Source organism: Cloeon dipterum, chromosome 1 (assembly GCF_949628265.1).
Source record: "Cloeon dipterum chromosome 1, ieCloDipt1.1, whole genome shotgun sequence".
In the NCBI taxonomy this organism is placed as follows: Eukaryota; Metazoa; Arthropoda; class Insecta; order Ephemeroptera; family Baetidae; genus Cloeon; species Cloeon dipterum.
Window position 1 is genome coordinate 15938211 of NC_088786.1, and position 23411 is coordinate 15961621.

General features: G+C 44.5%; 3 protein-coding genes across 3 annotated transcripts; 2 read left to right on the forward strand and 1 right to left on the reverse strand.

The window, feature by feature from the left end:
• Positions 1–54: 54 nt before the first annotated feature.
• On the forward strand, positions 55–5030 carry LOC135948449 (zinc finger protein 433-like). The gene is made up of 8 exons (XM_065497743.1): positions 55–77; positions 567–689; positions 756–1084; positions 1146–1354; positions 1408–1557; positions 1684–1887; positions 1946–3319; positions 4254–5030. The coding sequence occupies exons 2-8, from the start codon at positions 643–645 to the stop codon at positions 4689–4691; spliced, it is 2751 nt and encodes a 916-aa protein (XP_065353815.1). The 5' UTR covers positions 55–77; positions 567–642; the 3' UTR covers positions 4692–5030.
• Positions 4929–9325, reverse strand: Med (Smad/Smad4 homolog Medea). The gene is made up of 12 exons (XM_065497744.1): positions 8925–9325; positions 8700–8846; positions 8315–8594; positions 7872–8261; positions 7579–7754; positions 6499–6742; positions 6330–6445; positions 6132–6268; positions 5900–6068; positions 5706–5847; positions 5512–5648; positions 4929–5448 (listed from the first exon to the last, which is right to left on the reverse strand). The coding sequence occupies exons 2-12, from the start codon at positions 8838–8840 to the stop codon at positions 5368–5370; spliced, it is 2013 nt and encodes a 670-aa protein (XP_065353816.1). The 5' UTR covers positions 8841–8846; positions 8925–9325; the 3' UTR covers positions 4929–5367.
• A 74-nt stretch (positions 9326–9399) lies between these two features.
• Positions 9400–21455, forward strand: l(3)72Ab (U5 small nuclear ribonucleoprotein l(3)72Ab). Its single transcript, XM_065497738.1, has 26 exons — positions 9400–9516; positions 9593–9693; positions 9755–10090; positions 10151–10343; positions 10396–10550; positions 10601–10859; positions 10913–11072; positions 11124–11293; positions 11350–11543; positions 11605–11760; positions 11817–11987; positions 12042–12212; positions 12270–12450; positions 12505–12863; positions 16436–16929; positions 16985–17232; positions 17290–17578; positions 17661–17905; positions 17961–18337; positions 18390–18548; positions 18640–18852; positions 18911–19147; positions 19254–19448; positions 19505–20392; positions 20743–21012; positions 21124–21455. Exons 2-26 carry the CDS (start codon positions 9649–9651, stop codon positions 21367–21369), a joined length of 6411 nt encoding a protein of 2136 aa, XP_065353810.1. The 5' UTR covers positions 9400–9516; positions 9593–9648; the 3' UTR covers positions 21370–21455.
• The last annotated feature ends 1956 nt before the right edge of the window (positions 21456–23411 follow it).

A 23411-nucleotide genomic window follows, 5' to 3' on the forward strand; every position in this document is an offset into this window, starting at 1 on the left:
CCACTTGGTGAGTTAGCTCAACTCAACACAAAATTAATAGCAGCTGATCTAGCGAGAAACTGGCTAGAGGGAGAGTGGTAAGCAAACCGAAAAAATTAACTGAGAGCAGAGCGCAAAAATCTTTTTTGTTTTTATAAATTTGCGACTTATTTGAGTTCTTTAGATGGTGGCCTCTCATTAATAGGAAAGACGACGTACGTTTCCTGCCTTTTAACCCCTGAAATTTTCGCCACAAACTTGGGAGCTTGTAAAAAGCGTCATGTCTCTATTATTCAAATTTGAACCTGGTCTTCTCTGTAGCCTCCTACTTAAGATTGAGTTTTGTAATTTCCGACATTCAGTTGAATGGCTCCTGGAGCTCAGAAAATGTAAACATAACTGTTAAATTTGTCTGGTTTTAATTTGTGTATGTATGTTGCTCATTTTACATATGCGGAGTATACATATGTACACAATTTCGAGCAAAATAAAGTGACAATGAACAGCACTAACTATAACCATGCACACATGGGTTCGGTTTTTGGAGGAAATATCGTTCAAGGTTGATTTGTCCTTTTAATCTGCAGGAGATCATATGTTTGAGACTCCTAGCTCCAAAATTCCGGCTATCATGAACAATGGCAAAACACCAATTATTCTAAGATGGCAAAATTAAACGAAGAGCTTTTTTGTTCTGTGCAGACATGCAGGTAGTATTTTCAAACAATTCACTATTAATTAAAATAACTGTCATGACATTCTATGTAAATATATAGGTTCCACCTACCAGTAGATCCAAACGATCTGTCGCTGCAACACCTGCTATTTTACTACTTCCCAGAAGATGAATACATGCGTGGTCTCTGGGGAGAAAAATGCGGCATAAATCCCACTCCAGGGAGCAGGATATGTTCCATGCACTTTGCAGACCATGATTTTGAAACCAATCATTCCGAGTTCCTAAATTATGCACCGAAAAAGGTGTTAAAAAAAGATGCTGTACCTTCTGTAAATTTACCGAGCAGCTTGCTTTGTGGAACTGTTGTCATATTAAATCAGCAAATTGCTGGAACTGTCCCTACTGTTTCTGTGGTTTCACACAGAGGTAAATTTAAAAGTTGTGGAGAATAAATGTGTTGATAAACAGATGCTATTATTTTTTGCAGATTGGAGTCTAGATAAAAATTTGGCGGAGGGAAGCACTTTGAAATTGCACGTGAACAATACCCTGATCTCAAACAGCAAGCCAGCTGAAATCTGGGAACTTTGCCGGATGTGTGCTGGAACTTGCGAAACTATGATACCGATTTTCAACGATGATGGGACTGATAAAGATAACATTGCATTGAAGTTGAAACATTCCTTCTCCATAAACGTGATTGATCAATTTATTGTTTGATTTTTTCCATTGATTGTTTTTTAATACAGGCAAGTCCCACTGATACCCTCCCGCTTCGCATCTGCGCTCAGTGCTTGGTAGACCTCAATTTCTGCTATCAGACTGCTCTGAGGTGTGCTGAGGCCGATGCGACTTTTAGGTGTTGGTTGGTAGAAGCTGAATCTGTTGACGCTACTCCGGTAAATGAAATTTTGTAAATATTAATGTAAAATATAGTCATTTTGTAAAGTTGGATAGTTTATAATTCTTGTTAAATATTATAAAATGGTTTAATTTTAAGTAACATAGATTATTTTATTCGCAAGGACGATGGGAACGACTGGCAGCTTCACGATGAGGTTTCAACTGAAATTTCTGAAACAGCCAGGCAAGGTTGGCAGAGACATGATTTAGGTGAATCTTGGAACAGAGTTGAAGAAGTCCAGCAACTACACGAAGTAAACAGCACACATCTCTCGATATCAGAAACGGAATTACTCAAAGAAAAAGGCAATGAGACTGTTTTGGAGGTAAATATATATTTTTTAAGAGTGTCCATGCTGAGATTTAAATTCTAAATTGTCTTAGGAACCTGAGATGCCTCAGACACAACTAGATTGTGAAGAAAAGAACTTGGTGTCAAGCAAAGATGATGTTGTAAAGAAGACAATTGAAGTTGTAGAAAATTTGGAGAATGTTCCTCTACGGGATAGGCTTAGGAATAAGGGTCGGAAGAAATTAGCCTCACACGTCAAAATCATTGACAGTGAAAGTATACAGCCTACGCAGGAAAGATTATCTTCAAACAAGCCTCAAGAGGAATTCCAAAAGCAGGAAGTCGTGAACAACATTCCATGTTCGGAGTGCAAGGAGCAATTTCTCTCAATGAATGCTCTAAAATCTCATAATGAATCGGCTCACAGCAACCTCAAGTCTCCCTTTGTCTGCTTGGATTGTGGCCAAAAGTTCATCTCTAAAGCTACGTTACGTGTTCACATGAAAAATCACACAGGTAAAAAGATCACCGTCTGCGAAATTTGCGGGAAAACGTTTCGCACTTGCGATGCCCTTCGGCAACATAAGTTTGTACACATGACTGACGAAGAGAAGAAAAGTGTTGGCTTTCCTTGCACAATGTGCGACAAGAAGTTTTCCAGACGCACCAAACTTGAGTACCACATGCGCCGACACACAGGAGAACGGCGCTTCATCTGCACGATCTGCTCCAAGTCATTCCACGACTCAGTTCGCCTGAAAGCACACACCGAGAGACACAGCACAGAAAAGAAGTTCAAATGTGACGAGTGCGGATCAGGCTTTGTCTGCAAGAGGTACTTAACGAATCACAAATCACGCTACCACCGAAGAAGGGAAGTGTTTCGCTGCTGTGTGTGCGCGGTAGTGCTTTCCACGGCCGAGGAGGCCATGGTCCATCATCGAAGTCACACTTCGGAGGAAGTTGCTAAGAGTGGTACGACCAATCCATACACCCAGTCCTTTGATCACCACTGCAGACAGTGCTGCGAGTACTTCCCAAGCAAGGAGCTGCTGAGCGCGCACAAGGCTAAAGCGCACGTTAGGGGCCGCTCTGCTAAAGTGCAGTCAACAGTGGACATTGCAGAACTCATCAAACAGGTCGATTGCACGGTCTGTGGCAAAAAGCTTTGGGGCGTGGGAAGTTTGAAACGGCACATGAGTAGTGCACACGCCAGTTCCAGACCTGAGCGAATTTTCCAGTGTGAGTTTTGCGCCAAGATGTTTGCCCAGAAAGCGCAGCTTGTGGTTCACATTAGAACGCACACTGGAGAGCGTCCTCACCGGTGCTCGTTTTGTGGCAAAGGTTTCATCACGGGCCAAAGTTTGATCAAGCACGAAAGGATACACACGGGCGAAACTCCGTTCCACTGTACTCAATGCCCTAAGGCCTTCCGGAGTAAAGAGAATCTCATATTGCATCAAAAGGTACAACTTAACTTCTGCGGCACGTTTTTCCATTATTGTAATACCGTATCTGACTGTAAAAACGCTTTGATTAATCATTCAGTTTGAATAGGGCTATGAAATTTAGAAGGTTTATTTTTTTCTGAGCTTCCAATAGTTGTGGGTATGAGCAAAAACCATGCAATTTGAAGCCATTCGAACTTTACTACTTATAGTCAGTAATTGCCAAAACCGTCTATACTGGGTACGGGTTCGCGGATAAGTTCATATTTTTGTTTCGCGCGTAAGGACATATTTCGCACGATTTCTTGTGAAACTTTGTGAACACTTAGCCCTTAAATTATTATTGATCAGTTTTTCACTCAAAACATTTTTTCCACATGCAAAAGTGGAATTTATTCAATTTTTAGATCTGTTGATTAATTGTCATCGTTTTGGTCTTAAAATATTTGGTCAGTTTTAATTTCCATTCAAGCTATTTGTTATTTAATTTTGTCTTATCATTTCACAAATTGTTTGTTTTGGTGGAATGCAGGCGAGTATTTAAAAAGCCATATTAAAGATATTGTGTGATTAAATAAGGTTACATTTTTTGCAAAAGAAAGAAAATTGTTTTCTCGATTACTATTTTTCAGTTCAGTTGGAACAATATAAACAACTAAAAATTTTGATCATATAGTTTCTACCGTATTTTCATTTTTTTTTTTGCATTTGCCAGTTCTTAAAAATGATGATTATCTTAACATTAGGACAACAATGTGAGATTTGTCAGCGAAATTGCTAAATTTTGGCAGCAAACACATGTTAGTTGGGCTTCCCACCCACCCAAACAAACAATGTGTGAATGATTAGAAAAATTAAATTAAAAAAGCTTGAAAATGGAAACGTAAAGAATATAGACAAATTCTCATTTGACGATTTGACGTGACTATTGACTAATTTATTTACTTTTCAGACGCACTTGGGTTTGAAACCATTTGAATGCCACTACTGCCAAAAGAGTTTTGGCCGCCAAATTCACTTGCAGCTGCACCTGCGCACACACACTGGAGAGCGGCCCTATGCCTGCGATGTCTGCGGAAGGGCTTTTGCTCAGGGTGGAGACATGAGGCGCCACAAACTCACACACACTGGCGAAAGGGCCTACAAATGCAGCGTCTGTAGCTTTTCAAGCAACAAAAGAAAGACTTTGAGGGACCATGAAGCATCAGCACACGGTAAACAGCAGGAGGTGGCGGCCCCGCTAGCTACATTTCCCATGCCGCCAGTAAATAATAATGGATCTTCCACAATGGCCCCATATGATTCTCAGCAACTGACTGCAACTGAACAGCAAAATCCAGTCTTGTTCTTGAACCCCTCTGATTTGCCGAAAAATTGGGGCGATAATTAAATGTTGTAGAGACAACCAAAAATTTTTATTTTTAGGTAAATCTGTCTTCATGTAGACGTTCTGCTTTTATATATTTAGCAAATATGTAGTATTAAGATAGAAAAGCAGTCTTATTCGTTAAAGTGACAATATGAAGCTGAATTGACCATGTTATTGTGCTTAATATTAGCATTAAAGAGATTGTTTTGCCTGAATCATCAAGCAACCTGAGGATTTTATTCAGTGAAACACCTGATGTTCTTTTTTCACATGAGTGTATTCGTATTCAATGGCTTAAACTAAGTTTGTTGCTTACAAGAATAAAAGTTAAAAAATAAATGGGCCACTCACAAAAATCAACGTCTGTGTACTTTTGTTTCGAGACTTGTTCACATGTTTATTGCACATTTTCCATGTGTATCTTTAGCATCACTACCCTAGTCAATGTTTTCTAAACTTCTAGATCAAAGGCTACTGTCAGTGTCTAATTGTCAGTTAAAATTAATACAAAATTGCATAACAAAGTTTTCAGAATTTCACAATGACAAGACCACATGAAAATATGTCCAAAAATCTCTAGCTACTATGAGTTTATACTTCTTGCAAAGAGATGAATAAGACAATGTGTATAATTATCCTTGTGTAAAGGCTTGATGCTGGAGCAGAGCAGCTGAAAATCCGTGTTGTCATGTTATCCTTAATCTATTCCTCTGGCACCGTCAATTGGCATAGTGTGAAGTACCTCATCGAGCAGTTGTAGAGCTCTATGCAAGTGTACCTAGAGTAGCGTAAAATTTCGCACGTCAAAAAAAACGAATGATTGCAAATTTGAACTGCATACTTCAATCCAACAAGGTGTCTCTTTGATCGAGGCTCGAGGGTAGTCTGGGCCCCATCCCTTTACGAAACTGAGCCTCAAAATGCACAATCGTCGCAGATCATCAACCCCTATGCCCACAGCAGCACTCAAACCGGCATCTATTATCATGAAGATTGATTTAGAACCTTAGCAGAGAAATTAGTTTCAGAAGTTACTGAGCCGTGCAGGAGCGATGCCTCCAGCTGCCATGTGGCCTGGGATTTGTCCAGCAACAGCCGCAGCTGTCACAGCAGCCGCTGTCTGCGCATTTGCAGCTTGCTGCTGCATTTCTTGGTGACACTGTCGCAAGTCGAATACCTGTGCAATTTGACATTTTTAACTGCAAATGGGGAAGCGGTGAAATAACCACCTTAATGTAAGCCGTGGGGTAAATTTTATGCACCGCATCTCCTGGTGTTCTGCCAGCTTCTCTGTCTAAATAGTAGCTTTGAACAAACACAGAGTGATCGCTCTGACAACGGAGCCAGACGTCTCCCTCTCCAATCAAGTCCAGCTGGACACCTTTCCCAATGTGCAGCCTGAAGAAAATAGCGGCATATGTTACCAATAAATAACTATCTAGTTTTTGTGAGTGTGTTTACCTGGCTTTTTCGCTTTGTTCTGTTCTGTGGACATTGCTCAAGGCTCCTAGGCAAAATCTATGTCCACCAGAAGGGTCTACATATCCATCTACAGTTACATTTGGACACCCAGATGGCACTTTAAAAGTTTCGCCAACCTAGAGAATCAAGTTCAGTTGTTTCACAATGCAATGATATGAATTGCAGGATAATAATTACCTGTGTGTCAAGCTCAAAGTAGGCAATGGAGCACCAGTACTCTGGGGGTGGCTGCGAAGAGAGCATTCTGACCGCCCCAGGAGAGGCCACAGCAGGTGATGAGCTATCAGGACTCCCTAAAAACAATCATGTGAAGGATTTTAATTTGTAAAACCTCAAATTAAATTACAGTATCCAGGCAAAGGTGAGCGGATTTCTGAAGTCTGCGGTGGCTGCATGCTCTGTGTGTAAGTCAGTGTGTTGTTGCCTGTCCAAGTGGCCTGGCTTCCAGGGAAAGCTGCAGTCTGTGAAGCTCCCTGAATGCCTGGAGTGGCTCGTTGTTGCTGAGCAGATTGTTGTGCAGCTGGCTGTTGAAGGGTGGTGCTAGTGGCTTTCTGGGCAGTCGATGCCATTGACTGGGTCACAGACGCAACCTAGGAATGTTTCATTTGTATTGTGTTATATCCCAAGAATTCATTGAGGTATTTAATGAATGCACACAGAGAGTGAAATAAAATAGTCTATTTCTAGCAGTCGAACAGAGCAGTTCTTTCCTTCCTCCTTCCCGGCCACCCCGCAACGCATACATTTAATTGATTCTTTACTTTTAATTATGCCAAGTCCACCCTACCATTGAGGCATTTTGAATGAATTATTAGAATTTTAAAACTAGATTGAATTGAAGGCTTCTGAACAATTTTGTTAATGAATCACAGGGAGATAGCGTGGAGGGGTTTCACAAGATTTAGTCACTACTATATATATATATTCCTTGTTGTTAAAAGAAATTCGTCATTTTTATTCCTCGAACAGTTTCGACGTCATCACAAACGTCCTATTCATGAGGCACTACTTGAGGCAAGCTCCAAAGACCAAATGTCATGAATAGGACGTTTGTGATGACGTCAAAACTGGCCGAGGAATAAAAAAGACGAATTTCTTTTATTTAATTGTATTGAACATCAAAACAATCTCGATTGATCGCATTTTTCATATATATATATATATATATATATATATATATTATAAATATATTATAATTTAAAACATGGTCAGTAACGAATACAGAATCAATCTTTCTTTAGTTACAGAGTAAAAAAAGGCTATGTAGTGTAAGTAGTGTCAAACTTGTTATTATATTTATTTTTTACGAAATGTGATCTTTAAGGAGTGTAAACAAAGATAGAAGTATTAGAGCTTTTTTATCAACCATAAGTTTGAATTGAGTAAGCCTGATGTATGGGGCTGGAATTTCACAATTTTTCCATACCTGCGTAGGGTGACTTTGTAGAGTTTGCTGAAGTGGCTGAGTAATGTTCGTAACTGGGACTGGCTGTGCTGGCTGCGTCACTACAGGAGCTGTACTCGAAGTGCTGGGGAACCCATTTTGATGCAGAAGCGGCTGCTGTACTGAACTTATTGAGCTACTACTTTGGCTGCCAGAATCTGCAATATTATCGGGGCAAGTTAGACCCCCAACAGCTAGCTACATTTTTGTGATAATAATAATAAATATTAATTTTAAGTATTGACATGCAAGAAGAAACAGGTATATAATATTACACGGTACAATGCCTGCCGGCTGCCGCTGCTGCGGCTCCACGGCGATGGCTGAAGGCGAGGCCACCCCTTCTGTTCCGGAGTAGTACCCACTAGTGGTGTTACTTGGCGGTTGCTGTGGAGACACAACCGATTCAACCGAGGCAGGCCCGACGACAGGGCTCTGCAGCATAGGCGGCTGCCCCCGAGGTGTCGTTGGATGGCTGATTGCCTGCGTTGGTGGCAATATTTGATACTGGGTTTGCGGTGGGTGATGCTGCACAGTCTGCGCCACCAAAGCCTGGTTGACAGATTCAGCATCAACGTCCATTCCACTCGGGCCGCCTGCCGAATATTCATCCTTAAGCAGACGGCTTGGCCCTCCAGAAGATTGTAAAGTAAGGCCCGAAAGGTCTAGAAACATGCATGTTAAATATTTAGTTCAAGAGGGGAGATTGTTTATTTACCTATTCCCGGGGAAACTACCCTTTCATAATGATAGGGGTTTACACAGACTGAGTCGCACTTCAAGTCAAATGCGAATTGGCAAAACTTGACGTGCTTCAGTTCATTTTTGTGCAAATCTGGCCAGCGCCAGATGCGAGCGTAGATGACGTGAGGAAAGCCTTTTCTGCCCGCCACCTGAAGGCGACCATCAAGTGTACGAGGAATAGTCACACACTTGCTTGGATGTGCTCCATTTGTGGTGATGGCTGTGATCAGACTGTCTAGCTCATCTCTTTTTTCCTAAATATAAGCAAAAAATCGCAATTAAACAGATGAAAAATTTAACTTTAAAAATCAAATAATTTTAATTCAAATATTGAATTGATTGATGGCTGAGAAATATACTTTTAGTTTCTTCACGAGACTCTCGATCGCCCTTTTGGAGAACCCCTCCGACTCTCCACCCTGACGATGGCACATCAACGAATGAACGATGCTAAGGCAAGCGTCTGCGGATGTGGGTGCTGAAGGAGCAATGGTGGACATCGCGACCTATGGGGTTGAAACGTCGCACAAACAATTTTTCAATAAACCAGACATTTTCAACTTATAATTATGTATTATATCTACCTTAAATTGTCACAGCAGGAGTAACAGGCAACCACAAAAATAAAAAGCTCTTCTGTTCACAAGCAATTCATCTGAATTTCAAAAGGAACAGTCTTTTAGAGGCACTCGGTTGTGCGTTCACAGTTCATAATTTTTGATTTTACGCCATTCAAAGGGAATTTCCGCCACCATCAATCACATAAACAGTGGATCTTTGAAATTCGGAAGAGCGTCCGCCAATTTCATTCTAGAAGGTAAAGCAAAAGTTATCTTCGGCGGGCTGGGGTTGCCTCCAATCTTCATTCGTCTGACGAAAAGCAGCTACTCAAATATTGTTTTTTTGCACGAATCCTCAAGACACAAACAACCCTCATACACAAAATGGCAAACAATAACAAATGGGCATTTTCGTGCTGAAAAACCGGAGACTCGGATTGCTTGTGCTCACCCTCCTAGCTGGTTTCGAGGAGGTTTTTACTGTTTTCTGCTTTTCAGCAAGAAGCGGGCAAAATTCCACCTGACGTCACGAACACTGTCATCTTGTGGCAGCACCATCGATTAATGGTTGATGTTTGTTTACGCACGCGAGATAAAGCATAATTTCTTTCATCAGGTAATTTTGCATCGATTCTCGTGCTAACCTCATTGAAGACAGATTTAATTACGAAAAGTTTTTCTGATTGCCGCAGAGGATCGAAAGTAAGAAGGAAACGTTCGGAACGTCAGTTACTGAACTGATTTCGCCATGGCGGATGCCGCGGCCCGTCAACAGCAGTATGAATACAAAGCGGTAAAGAAAATTCTCCTGAATTAATATCAATGTATAGGATTACATAACCAAAACTTTTTAGAACTCGAATCTTGTCCTGCAAGCGGACACTCGTTTGATCGAGCGTCGAAGCAGAGATGAAGCCACAGGAGAAGTTGTCTCGCTTGTTGGCAAACTTGATGGTACCCGAATGGGAGACCGGTATCAAAGAAGTAGACCAGAAAGGACAGAGGAAAGAAAGGCGAAGAGGCAAAAACGAGACGAAGCGCAGTATGATTTTACACGGATGAGAGGATCAAACATTCTAGACGACAATGTCGATTATGTTCCTGAAATTTTGTATCGTCCTAAGACCCAGGAAACCAGGCAAACCTATGAAGTTTTGCTCAGCTTCATTCAGGAGGCATTGGGAGATCAAGTGTGTATCTCAATAACTAACTATATATTTGCTTGATTATATTGAAATATTTTTATAAAGCCCCGAGACATCCTGTGCGGTGCAGCAGATGAAGTACTTGTTGTCCTGAAAAATGACAAATACAAAGATAAAGAAAAAAAGAGGGAGACCGAAGCTCTGCTTGGGCCCATTGCAGAGGAGAGATTTGCGCTCCTAACAAATTTAGGAAAGAAGATCAATGACTTCAACACAGACTCCAATGCTGCTAATGCTGGTAAGTATTCAAAGGTCAATTCAAAATAGGAGTTAAAATATCCAATCCTCAGATGAAAACATTGACGAGACATATGGTATTAACTGCCAGTTTGAAGAGAGCTCCGATGAAGATGATGAGGACAAACACGGTGAAGTGTGCGAAGACATTGAGGATATGGATGAAGGAGAGGAGGCTAGACTTGACACTTCAATCCATGCAGAAAATGTAAATTTTAATTTTGTTCTGTTCTTGTTGGCTTATTTTATCTGCACCAGTTGGCAGCAGCTGAACGCGAAAAGATGGAGAAGAAGAAAAAGATAACCCTTCATGCATTGGACATAGATGCCTATTGGCTGCAACGTCGTCTATCAAAGTTCTACGATGACGCCATTAAATCTCAAGAAAAAGCTGCAGAGGTGTTGTCTGTGTTGAAGAGTGCAGCAGATGACCGCGAGGCAGAGACTCAGTTGGTTCTCCTCCTAGGATATGAATGTTTCGACTTCATCAAGCTGTTGAAAAAACACCGACAAATGAGTAAGCTGAAGTCTTGTAAATGAGTGCACTTAAAGCATGAAATAAATTTCCAGTTGTGTATTGCACATTGTTGGCTTCGTCTCAAAGCGAATCTGAAAAGGAAGCATTGAAGTCCAAGATGAAGGAGGACTCAGCACTTGCTAAGATCCTGCTTCAGCTTGAAACTGGAAATGAAGAAGATGGAGACGGGGAAGGCACTGAGGCCAGGTCTAGGTAAATATTTAGAGATTTTCGCTAGACATAGGTTAATTTTGAAATAAGCAGCCACCAAAAAAATGCTGACGAAGGAGTCGGACCGGAGGGTATTGCAGGACAGGTGGCGGGCACTAGGACAGTTCTTGACTTTGCTGATATTACATTCACACAAGGATGCCATTTCATGGCTAACAAGAAATGTCAGCTCCCTGAGGGATCTTTCAGAAAGCAACGCAAAGGTAGAGTAGCGCGTAATTAGCTTCAGTCAGGACATACATTTTAAACCACTCAATAGGCTATGAAGAGGTCCACGTGCCTGCTTTGAAGCCAAAGCCATTCCAGAACAATGAGACTCTGTTCTCAGTTGACAAACTCCCAAAATATGCACAGGCAGCATTTGACGGGTTCAAGACACTAAACAGAATTCAGAGCCGATTGCAAAAGGCTGCCATGGAATCTGACGAAAACTTACTCCTTTGCGCTCCAACTGTGAGTTTTGTTTTGTTTTCTTAGTCAAGCGACTGAAACTGACCTGCCACTCTTATTTCAGGGTGCTGGTAAAACCAACGTTGCAATGCTTTGCATGATGCGAGAGATCGGAAAGTACATCAACCCTGACGGAACTATCAATGCCGACGAGTTCAAAATCATTTACGTTGCCCCCATGAGATCACTTGTGCAGGAAATGGTTGGAAACTTTGGAAAGGTAAGTGAGATCTTATTATTCGCTTTAGAAACATTTTCCCTAATCTATTTACTCAGCGTCTTGCCTCCTACAACATCATCGTTTCTGAGTTGACTGGTGACCATCAGTTGACCAGAGAGCAGATTGGCGCGACTCAAGTCATTGTCTGCACCCCTGAAAAGTGGGACATCATTACCAGGAAAGGCGGAGAAAAGAGTTTTACACAGCTTGTTCGACTGGTTATTATTGTAAGTATGGCTGTGTTGATTTGACATCTTTTTCACCAGCTTTATTTCAATCAGGATGAAATTCACCTGCTTCACGATGAGCGTGGCCCAGTTCTTGAATCTTTGGTCGCAAGAACCATCCGAACCATTGAATCAACGCAAGAGGACGTGCGAATTGTCGGCCTCAGTGCTACTCTGCCTAACTACCAGGACGTGGCTACATTTTTGCGTGTGAAGCCTGAAACCGTATGCGTTGGAAATAGCTAATATTTTAGCTGAATATATCACAATAACTTCTTTCAGGGCCTCTTTTACTTTGATAATAGCTTCAGGCCCGTTCCACTGGAGCAGCAGTACATTGGAATCACTGAGAAGAAAGCACTCAAACGTTTCCAAGCAATGAACGATGTTGTTTACGAAAAGGTCATGGACCAAGCTGGCAAAAATCAAGTGTTGATTTTTGTACATTCCAGAAAGGAGACAGGTACAGATTTATTCTTCCTTTAAACGACATGTTGTGTTAATGAAAAATTAACAGGCAAAACTGCCCGAGCTCTCCGAGATGCCTGTCTTGAAAAGGACACCCTTGGTCTCTTTTTGAGAGAAGGTTCGGCATCAACTGAGGTGTTGAGAAGTGAAGCAGACCAAGTGAAAAATCCAGAATTGAAAGACCTCCTGCCATACGGATTCGCCATCCATCACGCTGGAATGACCAGAGTTGACAGGACCCTTGTTGAAGACTTGTTTGCAGACAGGCATATTCAGGTCTTGGTTTCTACTGCCACCTTAGCTTGGGGTGTCAATTTACCCGCCCACACTGTAATCATCAAAGGCACTCAGGTTTACAACCCCGAGAAGGGACGCTGGACAGAGTTAGGCGCGCTTGATGTTTTGCAGGTAAACTTTGATTTGTAGGAGTAGGTGTCAGATGATTGAAACACGACAAGTTATTCAACTTCTTTTTAACTTTATATATCACAAAATTAAAAAGAGGTCTTGAAATCTGGTTGCTCGTAAGATTTAGCAAGTTATCATTTTTTTCATCAAAGTGACAAAATGAAACAGGGAAGGTATGAGAAATTATTTCAGTTTACAAGCGCTGTAGCGCTTCGCGTCGATTGTAGGGGCAACTACCAACCCCCCAAACACCGAGCGGGGGCGCTCCGGGGCCCCCCCGAGCACCGGAGGGGGCCGACGGCGCCTTCGGCGCCGGAAACGCCGAGAACGCCGGCAGATTGAGAGATTTCAGGTCGGCCACCCTGAGAAAGGTCGCAGGGGAGGTAGAGGGGGTGCGCGCCCCGGCGGGACGCCTCCGGGGAGGGGTTGCGCGCGAAAATCGGTCCGCCGGTCGGTTGGTCGCGCGGCGGAGACCGTGGCGCTCAATTCGAGGGTTTCAGGTCGGGGGACCCTGAGAAAGGTCGGCGGGGGTTGTTGGGGGGTGCGCGCGAAGGCGAGACGCCTCCGGAGAGGGTTCGCGCGCGAAAATCGCTCCGCCGGTCCGTTGGGTGGGCGGCGGAGAGCGTGGCGGTCATTTCGAGAGTTTCAGGTCGGGGGACCCTGAGAAAAGGTCGGCCGGTCGCGGCGGGTTGAAGATCTCGGCGGGCACTTTCGAATGTGGGGTCGTGGTCGTCGCTGCGATGGATACACGATTTACGGCTAAAAAATGATTTTGAATGTGTCTTGTGCGGCGGGCGAATGCGATTCGCACTTTTTCGAACTCTAAATGCGCCAAACGAAGCGAAATGAGTGGTTGCGGCCGGCCAAATCGCGCAGTGAAAGAGCTCAGGGTGGGCGACCTGGGGAAGGTTGGTGGACCGAAGTGCGGCTGGTGGACGCAAAGCTGCGGCCAACTTGGCGGAAAACGCCGAAAACGCCGTTAAATTCGGCCTGCGGGAGGGTCTCAGGTCGGGGGACCCTGGGGAAGGGCGGCCGGTTGCCTCAGGTTAAAGCGGTCGGCGGGCCCTTTCGAATGATGGGTCGCGGTCGATTCTGCGGCGAATACTCGAATTTTGGCAAAAATAAATCCGTGCGGCGGGCGGAATGCATCTGCAGTGCACGCTGCGCCGCCTGCGCGAATGCGATTCGCACTTTTTCGAACTCTAAATGCGCCAAACGAAGCGAAATGAGTGGTTGCGGGCGGCCGAATCGCGCACTGAAGGTGCTCAGGGTGGGCGACCTGGGGAAGGTTGGTGGTTTGAAGTGCGGCTGGTGGACGCAAAGCAGCGGCAAACTTGGCGGAAAACGCCGAAAACGCTGCTAAATTCTGCCTGCGGAAGAATCTCAGGTCGGGGGACCCTGGGGAAGGGCGGCCGGTTGCTTCAGGTTAAAGCGCTCGGCGGGCGCTTTCGAATGAGGGGTCGCGGTCGACCGTGCGGCGAATACTCGAATTTTGGCAAAAATAAATCCGTGCGGCAGTGTGCCGCGCCGCAGAATGTGTGTTTGCGGCGGGCGAAATGCGTCTGCTGAGCACGCTGCGCCGCTTCCGCGAACGCGATTCGCACTTTTTCGCACTCTAAATGCGCCAAAAGAAGCGAAATGAGTGGTTGCGGCCGGCCGAATCGCGCACTGAAGGTGCTCAGGGTGGGCGACCTGGGGAAGGTTGGTGGTTTGAAGTGCGGCTGGTGGACGCAAAGCAGCGGCAAACTTGGCGGAAAACGCCGAAAACGCGGTTAAATTCTGCCTGCGGAAGAATCTCAGGTCGGGGGACCCTGGGGAAGGTCGTTTGACCGCGCCAGGTTGAAGCGCTCGGCGGGCCCTTTCGAATGAGGGGTCGCGGTCGATCCTGCGGCGGAAACTCGAATTTTGGCAAAAATAAATGTGTGCGGCACGTCGCCGCGCCGCAGCACGCTGCCGCCGTGCACACGTTTTGCACACCCAAAACCGAAATTCGCCTCTAAATCGAATTTTGGAAGAGCTACGATGGTAAAAATTTGGATTCAGACCCCCGCGCACCCAGCCGTGGGTTTGCGATTGTCAAATTCGAGATTCAGCGGCGGGCGGCTCCGCGGCGCCGATGCGCGTTTTTTTAGCCTGTTCATTTTCGTGCTGGGCGAATCGCGGACTTTCGATGCGCCGCCGTGATTCGCCTATGGGCCGGATTTCCGCCAAATTCGGTTTGCGGGGACTCTTCGCCGGGCGGAAGAGCGTGGCACAGCAATCGCGGCCGAAAAGAATTTTTTTCGGCCCGAAATCCGAATTCCTATTTCCCATGTTAAGCTTATGGGAGCTAAAAAACCCTTCCGCGCCGCGCGCCAAAGCCTACTCGTCCCTGGGTTTTCATCCGATCAGGTCGAATTCGGTCTTAAAATGTTCGGGGATAAATTCCGCATCGACTCTAGAGCCATTTTTTTGAATTTTTTTCTCAGGTCCGAAGTTATGCCTGCCCAAATGGCGCGGAAGGGAAAATGGGCAAAATTTGCCCGGTTAATAACTTTTTCGCTATGGGGCGGAAAAATCTTTTCCGCACACCGTCGGCCTCCCACAGTCGTCGCCTGCACGAATCTCGAGTTTGGGGGCCCTGGGGCCCATAGCCAAATTGCGGGGGCGCCTCAAATATCGAAAAATGACGTTTTTCAACTTTGGGGGGTCACCGCTGACCCTGGCGAGGTCACCCGGATTTCATACTCTCAGGGCCTTAGTTTTTAGCCCAACCCTGAAGATTGGCTATCTTGGAATTTTCCTCAGGTCATTCGAAAAACGTGGGTTATTCTTATGGGAGCTTCGACTTTTGCCTGTTTTTTACCCTTTCTGGGCTTCCACCTTCCGGGCGGTTCGAGCAGGATGCCAAACCCGCACATGAAAATGAAGCTAATCGCGGCCCCCGTCGAATGAGGGGTCGCGGCGGGCCGTACGTGGTCGCGGGGCTCCGCGGGGGCCCCTCGAAAAAAATAATTATTGTCCAAACCACGTTTTTGCGGCTTCTGAATTTTATATCTCGGCTCCTATGGGACGTGCGGGCAAAAACCGGTGTGGGCCCACCTCGGGGTTAAATTCCGCTTCCGATGGCGCCGGTTTCAATCCCCCATCCCCCTCGCACCCCCCGCCGCCCCCGGGGAACCCTCAAAAAAGGCCTTTTTCGTTTTATTTTTTTTTAAATTCGCCTATGGCAAAAATCTCGGGTTTCACGCTTGTTTCCTGACTTTACGGCCGCCGCGCGTCGACTTTTCGGGTTTCGGCGGCGATCGCGGCCGAATTGCCGATTTTTTTACACAGAAGCATAGGGAAGCGGTTTACAAAGAGGGGGGCCCCCGGGGCCCTACGGGCCCCGGGGGAAAAACCTCCAGCACACCTTCCCCCCTCGCCCCCCCCACCCCGCCCCCCCCGCCCCCGCCCCTTGCGGGCCCAAAACTGTGATGCGATCGGGTATTGTATAGTAGGGAGATTTCTTTGCATACCAAAAATTAATTATTTGGTTGTGATAATTTTTATATCTGTAATAATAATTATAACTTAATTTTTTTAATTTATAGATGCTTGGTCGCGCTGGCAGACCTCAGTATGACACAAAGGGTGAAGGCATTTTGATCACCAACCACAGCGAGCTGCAGTATTATCTATCTCTGCTGAACCAACAGCTTCCAATTGAGTCACAGATGATCTCCAAGCTGCCAGATATGTTGAATGCAGAAATCGTGCTGGGCTCCATCCAGAACGTTCAAGATGCAGTCACTTGGCTTGGCTACACTTACTTATACATCCGAATGCTCCGAAACCCCACTCTGTATGGAGTCAGCTATGACATGCTCAAAGAGGACCCTCTTCTTGAGCAGCGTAGGGCCGACCTCGTCCACACTGCTGCAGTTCTCTTGGACAGATGTGGTCTTGCCAAGTATGACAGGAAAACTGGAGCACTGCAGGTGACTGAGCTGGGCCGCATTGCCAGCCACTTCTACTGCACTCATGATTCCATGTCAACATACAATCAGCTGCTGAAGCCAACCTTGAGTGAGATTGAAATTTTCAGGTATGATTGATATTAATACCATGTATAAGAGATATCTAACTATTTTGAACTTCAGGGTTTTCTCACTCTCAAGCGAATTCAGAAACATCACTGTCCGTGACGAGGAGAAGTTAGAATTGCAAAAACTGATTGAAAGAGTTCCAATTCCTATCAAAGAAGGCATTGAAGAGCCTAGCGCAAAGGTGAACGTACTGCTGCAGGCATACATTTCTCAACTCAAGCTGGAAGGCTTTGCACTCATGTCTGACATGGTGTACATCACACAGTCAGCTTCTCGATTAATGAGGGCGATTTTCGAAATCGGTACACTAAATTTATATTTACAATTTTCACCATTTTACTATGGCATTTTATCCACAGTCATGTTCAGAGGCTGGGCCCAGTTGGCCGACAAGACGCTCTCTCTTTGCAAAATGATTGACCGCAGAATGTGGCAGTCCATGTCTCCATTAAGACAATTCAGAAAAATGCCCGAGGAAATCGTGAAAAAAATCGAGAAGAAGAACTTCCCTTGGGAGCGGCTGTATGATTTGGGACCAAATGAAATTGGAGAACTGATTCGTGTGCCTCGACTTGGAAAGACCATTTATAGATATGTGCACCAGTTCCCTAAACTGGAGTTGTCCACACACATTCAACCCGTTACAAGGTTAAAATCCACATTTAGAAATCATTGTTTTGGCACACATATTTTTAGTTCCTTAAACTTACTTGATCCATTACGTTTACAGATCAACTCTTCGCGTGGAGCTCACCCTAACGCCTGACTTTGAATGGGATGAAAAAATTCATGGCGCCTCGGAAGCTTTTTGGATCTTGGTGGAAGATGTTGACTCTGAGGTTGTTCTCCACAGCGAATATTTCCTGCTGAAGGCCAAGTTTGCCCGTGATGTGCATCACGTCAAGTTCTTTGTGCCGGTGTTTGAGCCCCTGCCTCCTCAATATTTCCTTAGGATTGTGTCAGACCGCTGGATAGGTAAACATCAAAAACTCAATTCTTGTCTAGATTCGATACCATTAATTTTTCTTAGGCTCTGAGACACAGTTGCCAGTGACCTTCAGGCACTTGATCCTCCCTGAGAAGAACCCGCCTCCAACAGAGCTGCTTGACTTACAACCTTTGCCAATCACTGCCCTGCGAAACTCTGAATACGAGTCGCTTTACTCATTCAAGCAATTCAATCCTATCCAGACGCAGGTCTTCAATGCCTTGTACAACAGTGACGACAACGTGTTTATTGGTGCGCCCACTGGCTCTGGCAAGACGACTATTGCCGAGTTTGCTGTTCTGCGGCTCTTCTCGCAAAATCCAGAGGGGCGCTGCGTTTACCTGGTTGCAAAGGAAGCTCTGGCTCAGAATGTGTACTACGACTGGTCCAAGCGATTTGGAAATGTGTGGGGCAAAAAAGTAAGCGTTTGAAAAATATTATGAGACAGTATTGATAATCATTTCTTACTAGGTTGTCCTCCTGACTGGTGAAACAGGCACCGACTTGAAGTTGCTTGCCAAGGGTCAAATTATCGTTACAACCGCTGAAAAGTGGGATGTGCTCTCCAGGAGATGGAAGCAGCGCAAAAATGTGCAGTCTGTTCAGCTTTTCATTGTAGACGAACTGCAGGTGAGGCATTCTAATATAATTCAAGGAGTTGAATTCTATAATTAATCAATGTCTGTTGCGATCAAGAGCCATAACTTAAAATAAATTTCAGCTTCTTGGTGGAGATGATGGGCCAGTTCTGGAAGTAGTTTGCTCTCGCATGCGGTTCATTTCATCACAGCTTGAGAAGCAAATCAGGATTATTGGTTTGGGTTCTTCCATTGGGGACGCAAAGGACATGGCCGGGTGGCTTGGATGCATGGCTAATTCCACCTTCAACTTCCATCCCAGCGTGAGGCCTGTTCCTCTGGAGCTGCACATTCAGGTTTGTTTTACACTTTAGTTTTTATGGAGCTGAATTTAATTTTTAACTGTCACTATAGGGCTTTAACATCACGCACAACCAGACAAGAATCAATTCCATGGCCAAGCCAGTGTACAATAGCATCATGAGACACAGCCGCAACAAGCCTGTCATCGTCTTTGTCCCAACAAGGAAGCAGGCGCGTTTGACAGCCATTGACATTCTCACCTACTCTGCGTCGGAAGGCAGTGCAAGTCAGTTCTTGCGTGCCCATGTTGACGACCTGAAGCCGTTTTTGGACAAATTGTCAGACAAGGTAAACAAACAAATTTAATAACTCCATGCTATCATTGATGAGCGGTTCATGATTAAAATTTCATATATTTTTCTTTGATAACAAATGATTTTTTAAACATTCGCAGACTTTGAAAGAGACTCTATCTCAAGGCGTCGCTTACATCCACAAGGGCCTAAGCTACACAGACACCAAGATCGTTGAGCAGCTGTTTGAATCTGGAGCTGTTCAGGTTGCAGTGCTGACCCGAAGTCTGTGCTGGGCCACTAATATTTTCGCCCATTTGGTCGTCATCATGGACACTCAGTGCTACAATGGCAAAGTAAGCAAAGCAAAATTTTGTATTTACTTACACAATAAATTTTTTACTTTTGGTAGGTTCATGCCTACGAGGACTACCCAATCACAGACGTTCTGCAGATGGTTGGCAGGGCGAATAGACCTAAATATGATGATGACGCCAAGTGCGTGTTGATGTGTCAGACCTCCAAGAAAGATTTCTACAAGAAGTTCCTGAGCGAGCCGCTGCCAGTTGAGAGTCACTTGGACCATCGTTTGCATGACCACTTCAACGCGGAGATTGTCACAAAGACGATTGAAAACAAACAGGACGCTGTCGATTACCTGACCTGGTCCTTCATCTACCGCAGATTGACTCAGAATCCCAATTACTATGGTCTTCAAGGCGTAACCCACCGCCACCTTTCTGACCAGCTCTCTGAGATGATTGAAAACACACTGAACGACCTGCAGCAGTCCAAGTGCATCAGCATTGAGGACGAAGTGGACTGTCAGCCGCTTAACTTGGGAATGATCGCAGCCTACTATTACATCAACTACACCACTATCGAGCTGTTCAGCTTGTCACTCAACAACAAGACCAAAATCCGCGGTCTGATTGAGATAATCTCTGCCGCCAATGAGTACGAGGACGTGCCGGTGCGGCACAGAGAGGACGTCATCCTGAAGGCGTTGGCGTCTAAGCTGCCAAACAAAGTGCCTGCCGCTAAATATAACGACCCGCACACTAAGACCAATCTGCTGCTGCAAGCGCACCTCTCAAGACTGCAGCTGGGCGCAGAGCTTCAGCAGGATACAGAAATGATCCTCAACAAGGCCATCAGACTGATTCAGGCGTGCGTTGACGTACTCAGTTCAAATGGTTGGCTCTCACCTGCCGTGGCAGCCATGGAACTGGCGCAGATGGTGACTCAAGCCATGTGGAGCAAGGACTCGTACTTGAAGCAACTGCCTCATTTCACACCGGTTTGTATTTATTTTTATGCTTTTAAATTTTTTTTAATCGACGTCATGGAAATTTGATTCAAAAATAGAGTGGGTTTCAAACTAAACAGCTGCTAGAGGACGTGACCATCATTATCACTGTTGATCACGCGTTTAGCTAGAAAAGACACCCTTGTTTATAATTTTTGCTGCTGTTTATAAAATAAGACTTTGTCAGCCACATTTTACTCGGAACGCTAAATTGCTAAGTCGCTCCTTTCAGATATAGCAATAGATAGCAAATTTGTTCATCACTTAATTTGGCATGATTTCACCTTCATAGCTAAGCATGCCAATACTTGTTATTAACTTTCTTATTAATTTCTCTCTAGGAAATCATTGAGCGGTGCTTGTCCAAAGAGGTGGAAACCGTTTTCGACATTATGGAGCTGGAAGATGATGCCCGCAGCAAACTGCTTCAGCTTTCTGATGCACAGATGGTGGATGTTGCTCGATTCTGCAACCGCTACCCCAATATCGAGATGAATTACGAAGTGCTGGATAAGGATGACATCCACATCGGAGACTCAGTGAATGTTGTAGTAAATCTCGAGCGTGAAGACGAAGTAACAGGCCCAGTTATAGCACCATTCTTCCCACAGGTAGTTAAACGCTGTCAATTATCGTGTCCCCAGGACCATTATCTTGTCATTGGCTCAGCGATTTGCGATTTGCTGAACTGTGATTTGTAATTTCTCTCCAATGTGTTGCAGAAACGAGAGGAAGGCTGGTGGGTCGTAATTGGTGACCCAAAAACCAACGCCCTGCTGTCCATTAAACGGCTCACCCTTCAGCAAAAGGCCAAGGTTAAGCTTGACTTTGTCGCTCCAAAACCGTGCGGCGACTATGAATACACTCTGTACTTCATGTCTGATGCCTACTTGGGCTGCGATCAAGAGTACAAGTTCAAAATCAGAGTGGAAGAGCCTGAATCAGATTCGGATTCTGGAAGCGACTAGCCGTGAGTCAAGAGCATTTTAGGAGCTGCTTTTGTTTTAGTATAATTTTTGTCATAATAAATCACAATTTATGGTGTAATTTCAAATGCCGTTCTTTCTCTTCAATCATAAAAAATCATCGTGGAGAAACTGAAAAAATGTAATGGCCAAGCAAGGACTTATTGCAGCTCCATAATGACTGCAATAATGGTTTTTAATGCTATAATTATGCTTGGCAGTGCATTGTCAGCTATTCTCAATGTTCATATTCCAAGAGTATGAACACATAATTTCATGATGCGTTTGATCTGATTGCCACGTAAGCAGGCGAATGAACTTATCAGCAATTGTTCTTTGAAAATCCATCGTGTCTCCTTAACTATATTTCAGAGGTTTTATTGCCTCTAGGTTGCTCTCAAGAGCATCGCTTTTTGTTTGCGTAAAGAGCTGTGACAAGAATGTTGACTCCATCTCTCAGGGCAACAGTCAATTTCCTTCCGCGATCTTGACAAGAGAGCCAGAAACGTTAATTTAGGTGATTCTAGGTCGCTTAAAAATAATTGCAAGTTAATTTCTCTACAAAAATTATATATGCTGTGCTCCAACACATCAGTAAAGAACCTAGTCAAAAAATCTGTTGAATATGATGCATTAAGTGCTGTTGATCAAGCTCAATCTGGCTGCTCGTTTTATCTGCTGACGAAACATTAAGCAATTATGCCAAATTTAAAAATACTTGATGATCGAGAATCATCATATTAAAATAAATGAATTAACAATAGGTTAAAAAACACGATGTATAAAGGAAATGTTTGATATTTCATGAAATAATCGCTCTTTGAACTGCCTATCTTAATCACTCTATGTTCACAACTCGTGCATGGAGATTATTTCTAATTAATATATATTTTCATACATACAAGAATTAAGCTGATTGCACTGTTGTTCCCTGATAATAAGTAAAAAAATAAAACGATTGTCGTTTAAAAGGCGTTGAACTGGTAAAGAAAGTGGCGCCTGATGGAGTTTCGTTGCCAGGCGCTCCAATTTATAAGCAACTTTTGCATTTGCACAGGCTCATTAATTTTCGCACGAGACACACGGCGACGATGATTATCAACCTGTGAAAACCTGTAATTCCGCCGGAGCATCGGCTGAGTGAGTGAATGTGCACGTTCATTGGCTCGCTCGCATCACGAGAAAGAGTGTTGTGCGAGGAAAAGAGGGTAAAAGATTACAAGCACTGTATATATATATATACACACACACTCTGCGTTGGACAGGAACCAAGCGAGCGAGACAGGTCGCGCGATTTGGCCATGTGTTTGTTGGCAACATCAGGTTTTAAAACGCCGGCCGGCTCGAGCGGCCTGACCGACGACGGTCAGCCTACGCGAGAGTGCTGGTGCTGCTCATCCTGCAGGCGCTCGTAATCCGAGCCGCTTTTTGCCGTCATAAATCAACAAACAAGCTTCGCACTTTTGATTAGAGTGCATAAATAGATGCTGCAGCAGAGAGCGTCGGCCACTTACGCACACATAGAAGAGGTCTTTGCTGGACCTTTTTGACCCTTTCAATCAAGCCATCAGCCAGCGAAAAGAGAAAATCTTTTCTTCAATTCGGTGCCTATGGATGTAGGCGCTCCGTTATTTTCGCTCTCGGTTTAGCCTTTTTGGCGCTGTCGCACCGTCGCCTGACTGACGCTCGCTTGACTTAGGCTCCGAAAAAATATGGATACTAACAACTGGCTGGCGAAAAAGCCTGTTTGATTGCACCAGCATTCAAGCTGGCTAGAATAACGATATTTTTAATTCTTTATTGCCCGCTGCCGGGCTCCGGAATGGAAATTTTCGCTCGCGAAAAACATCAAATTAAGGCAATGCGCACTTAAAACAGTAGATCAGACGCCGCGCACACTGCTTTTATATTTTGTTCACGCAAGTGGTTGGCAAGCAAACGAACGTCGTGAGTCGGCGGATTTTCCCCTTGTGTGCAGTTTTCGTTATGCAAAATTGTGATTACTGCGCTTGGCCAATGTTCCTAAACAATCGATGCTGATTATT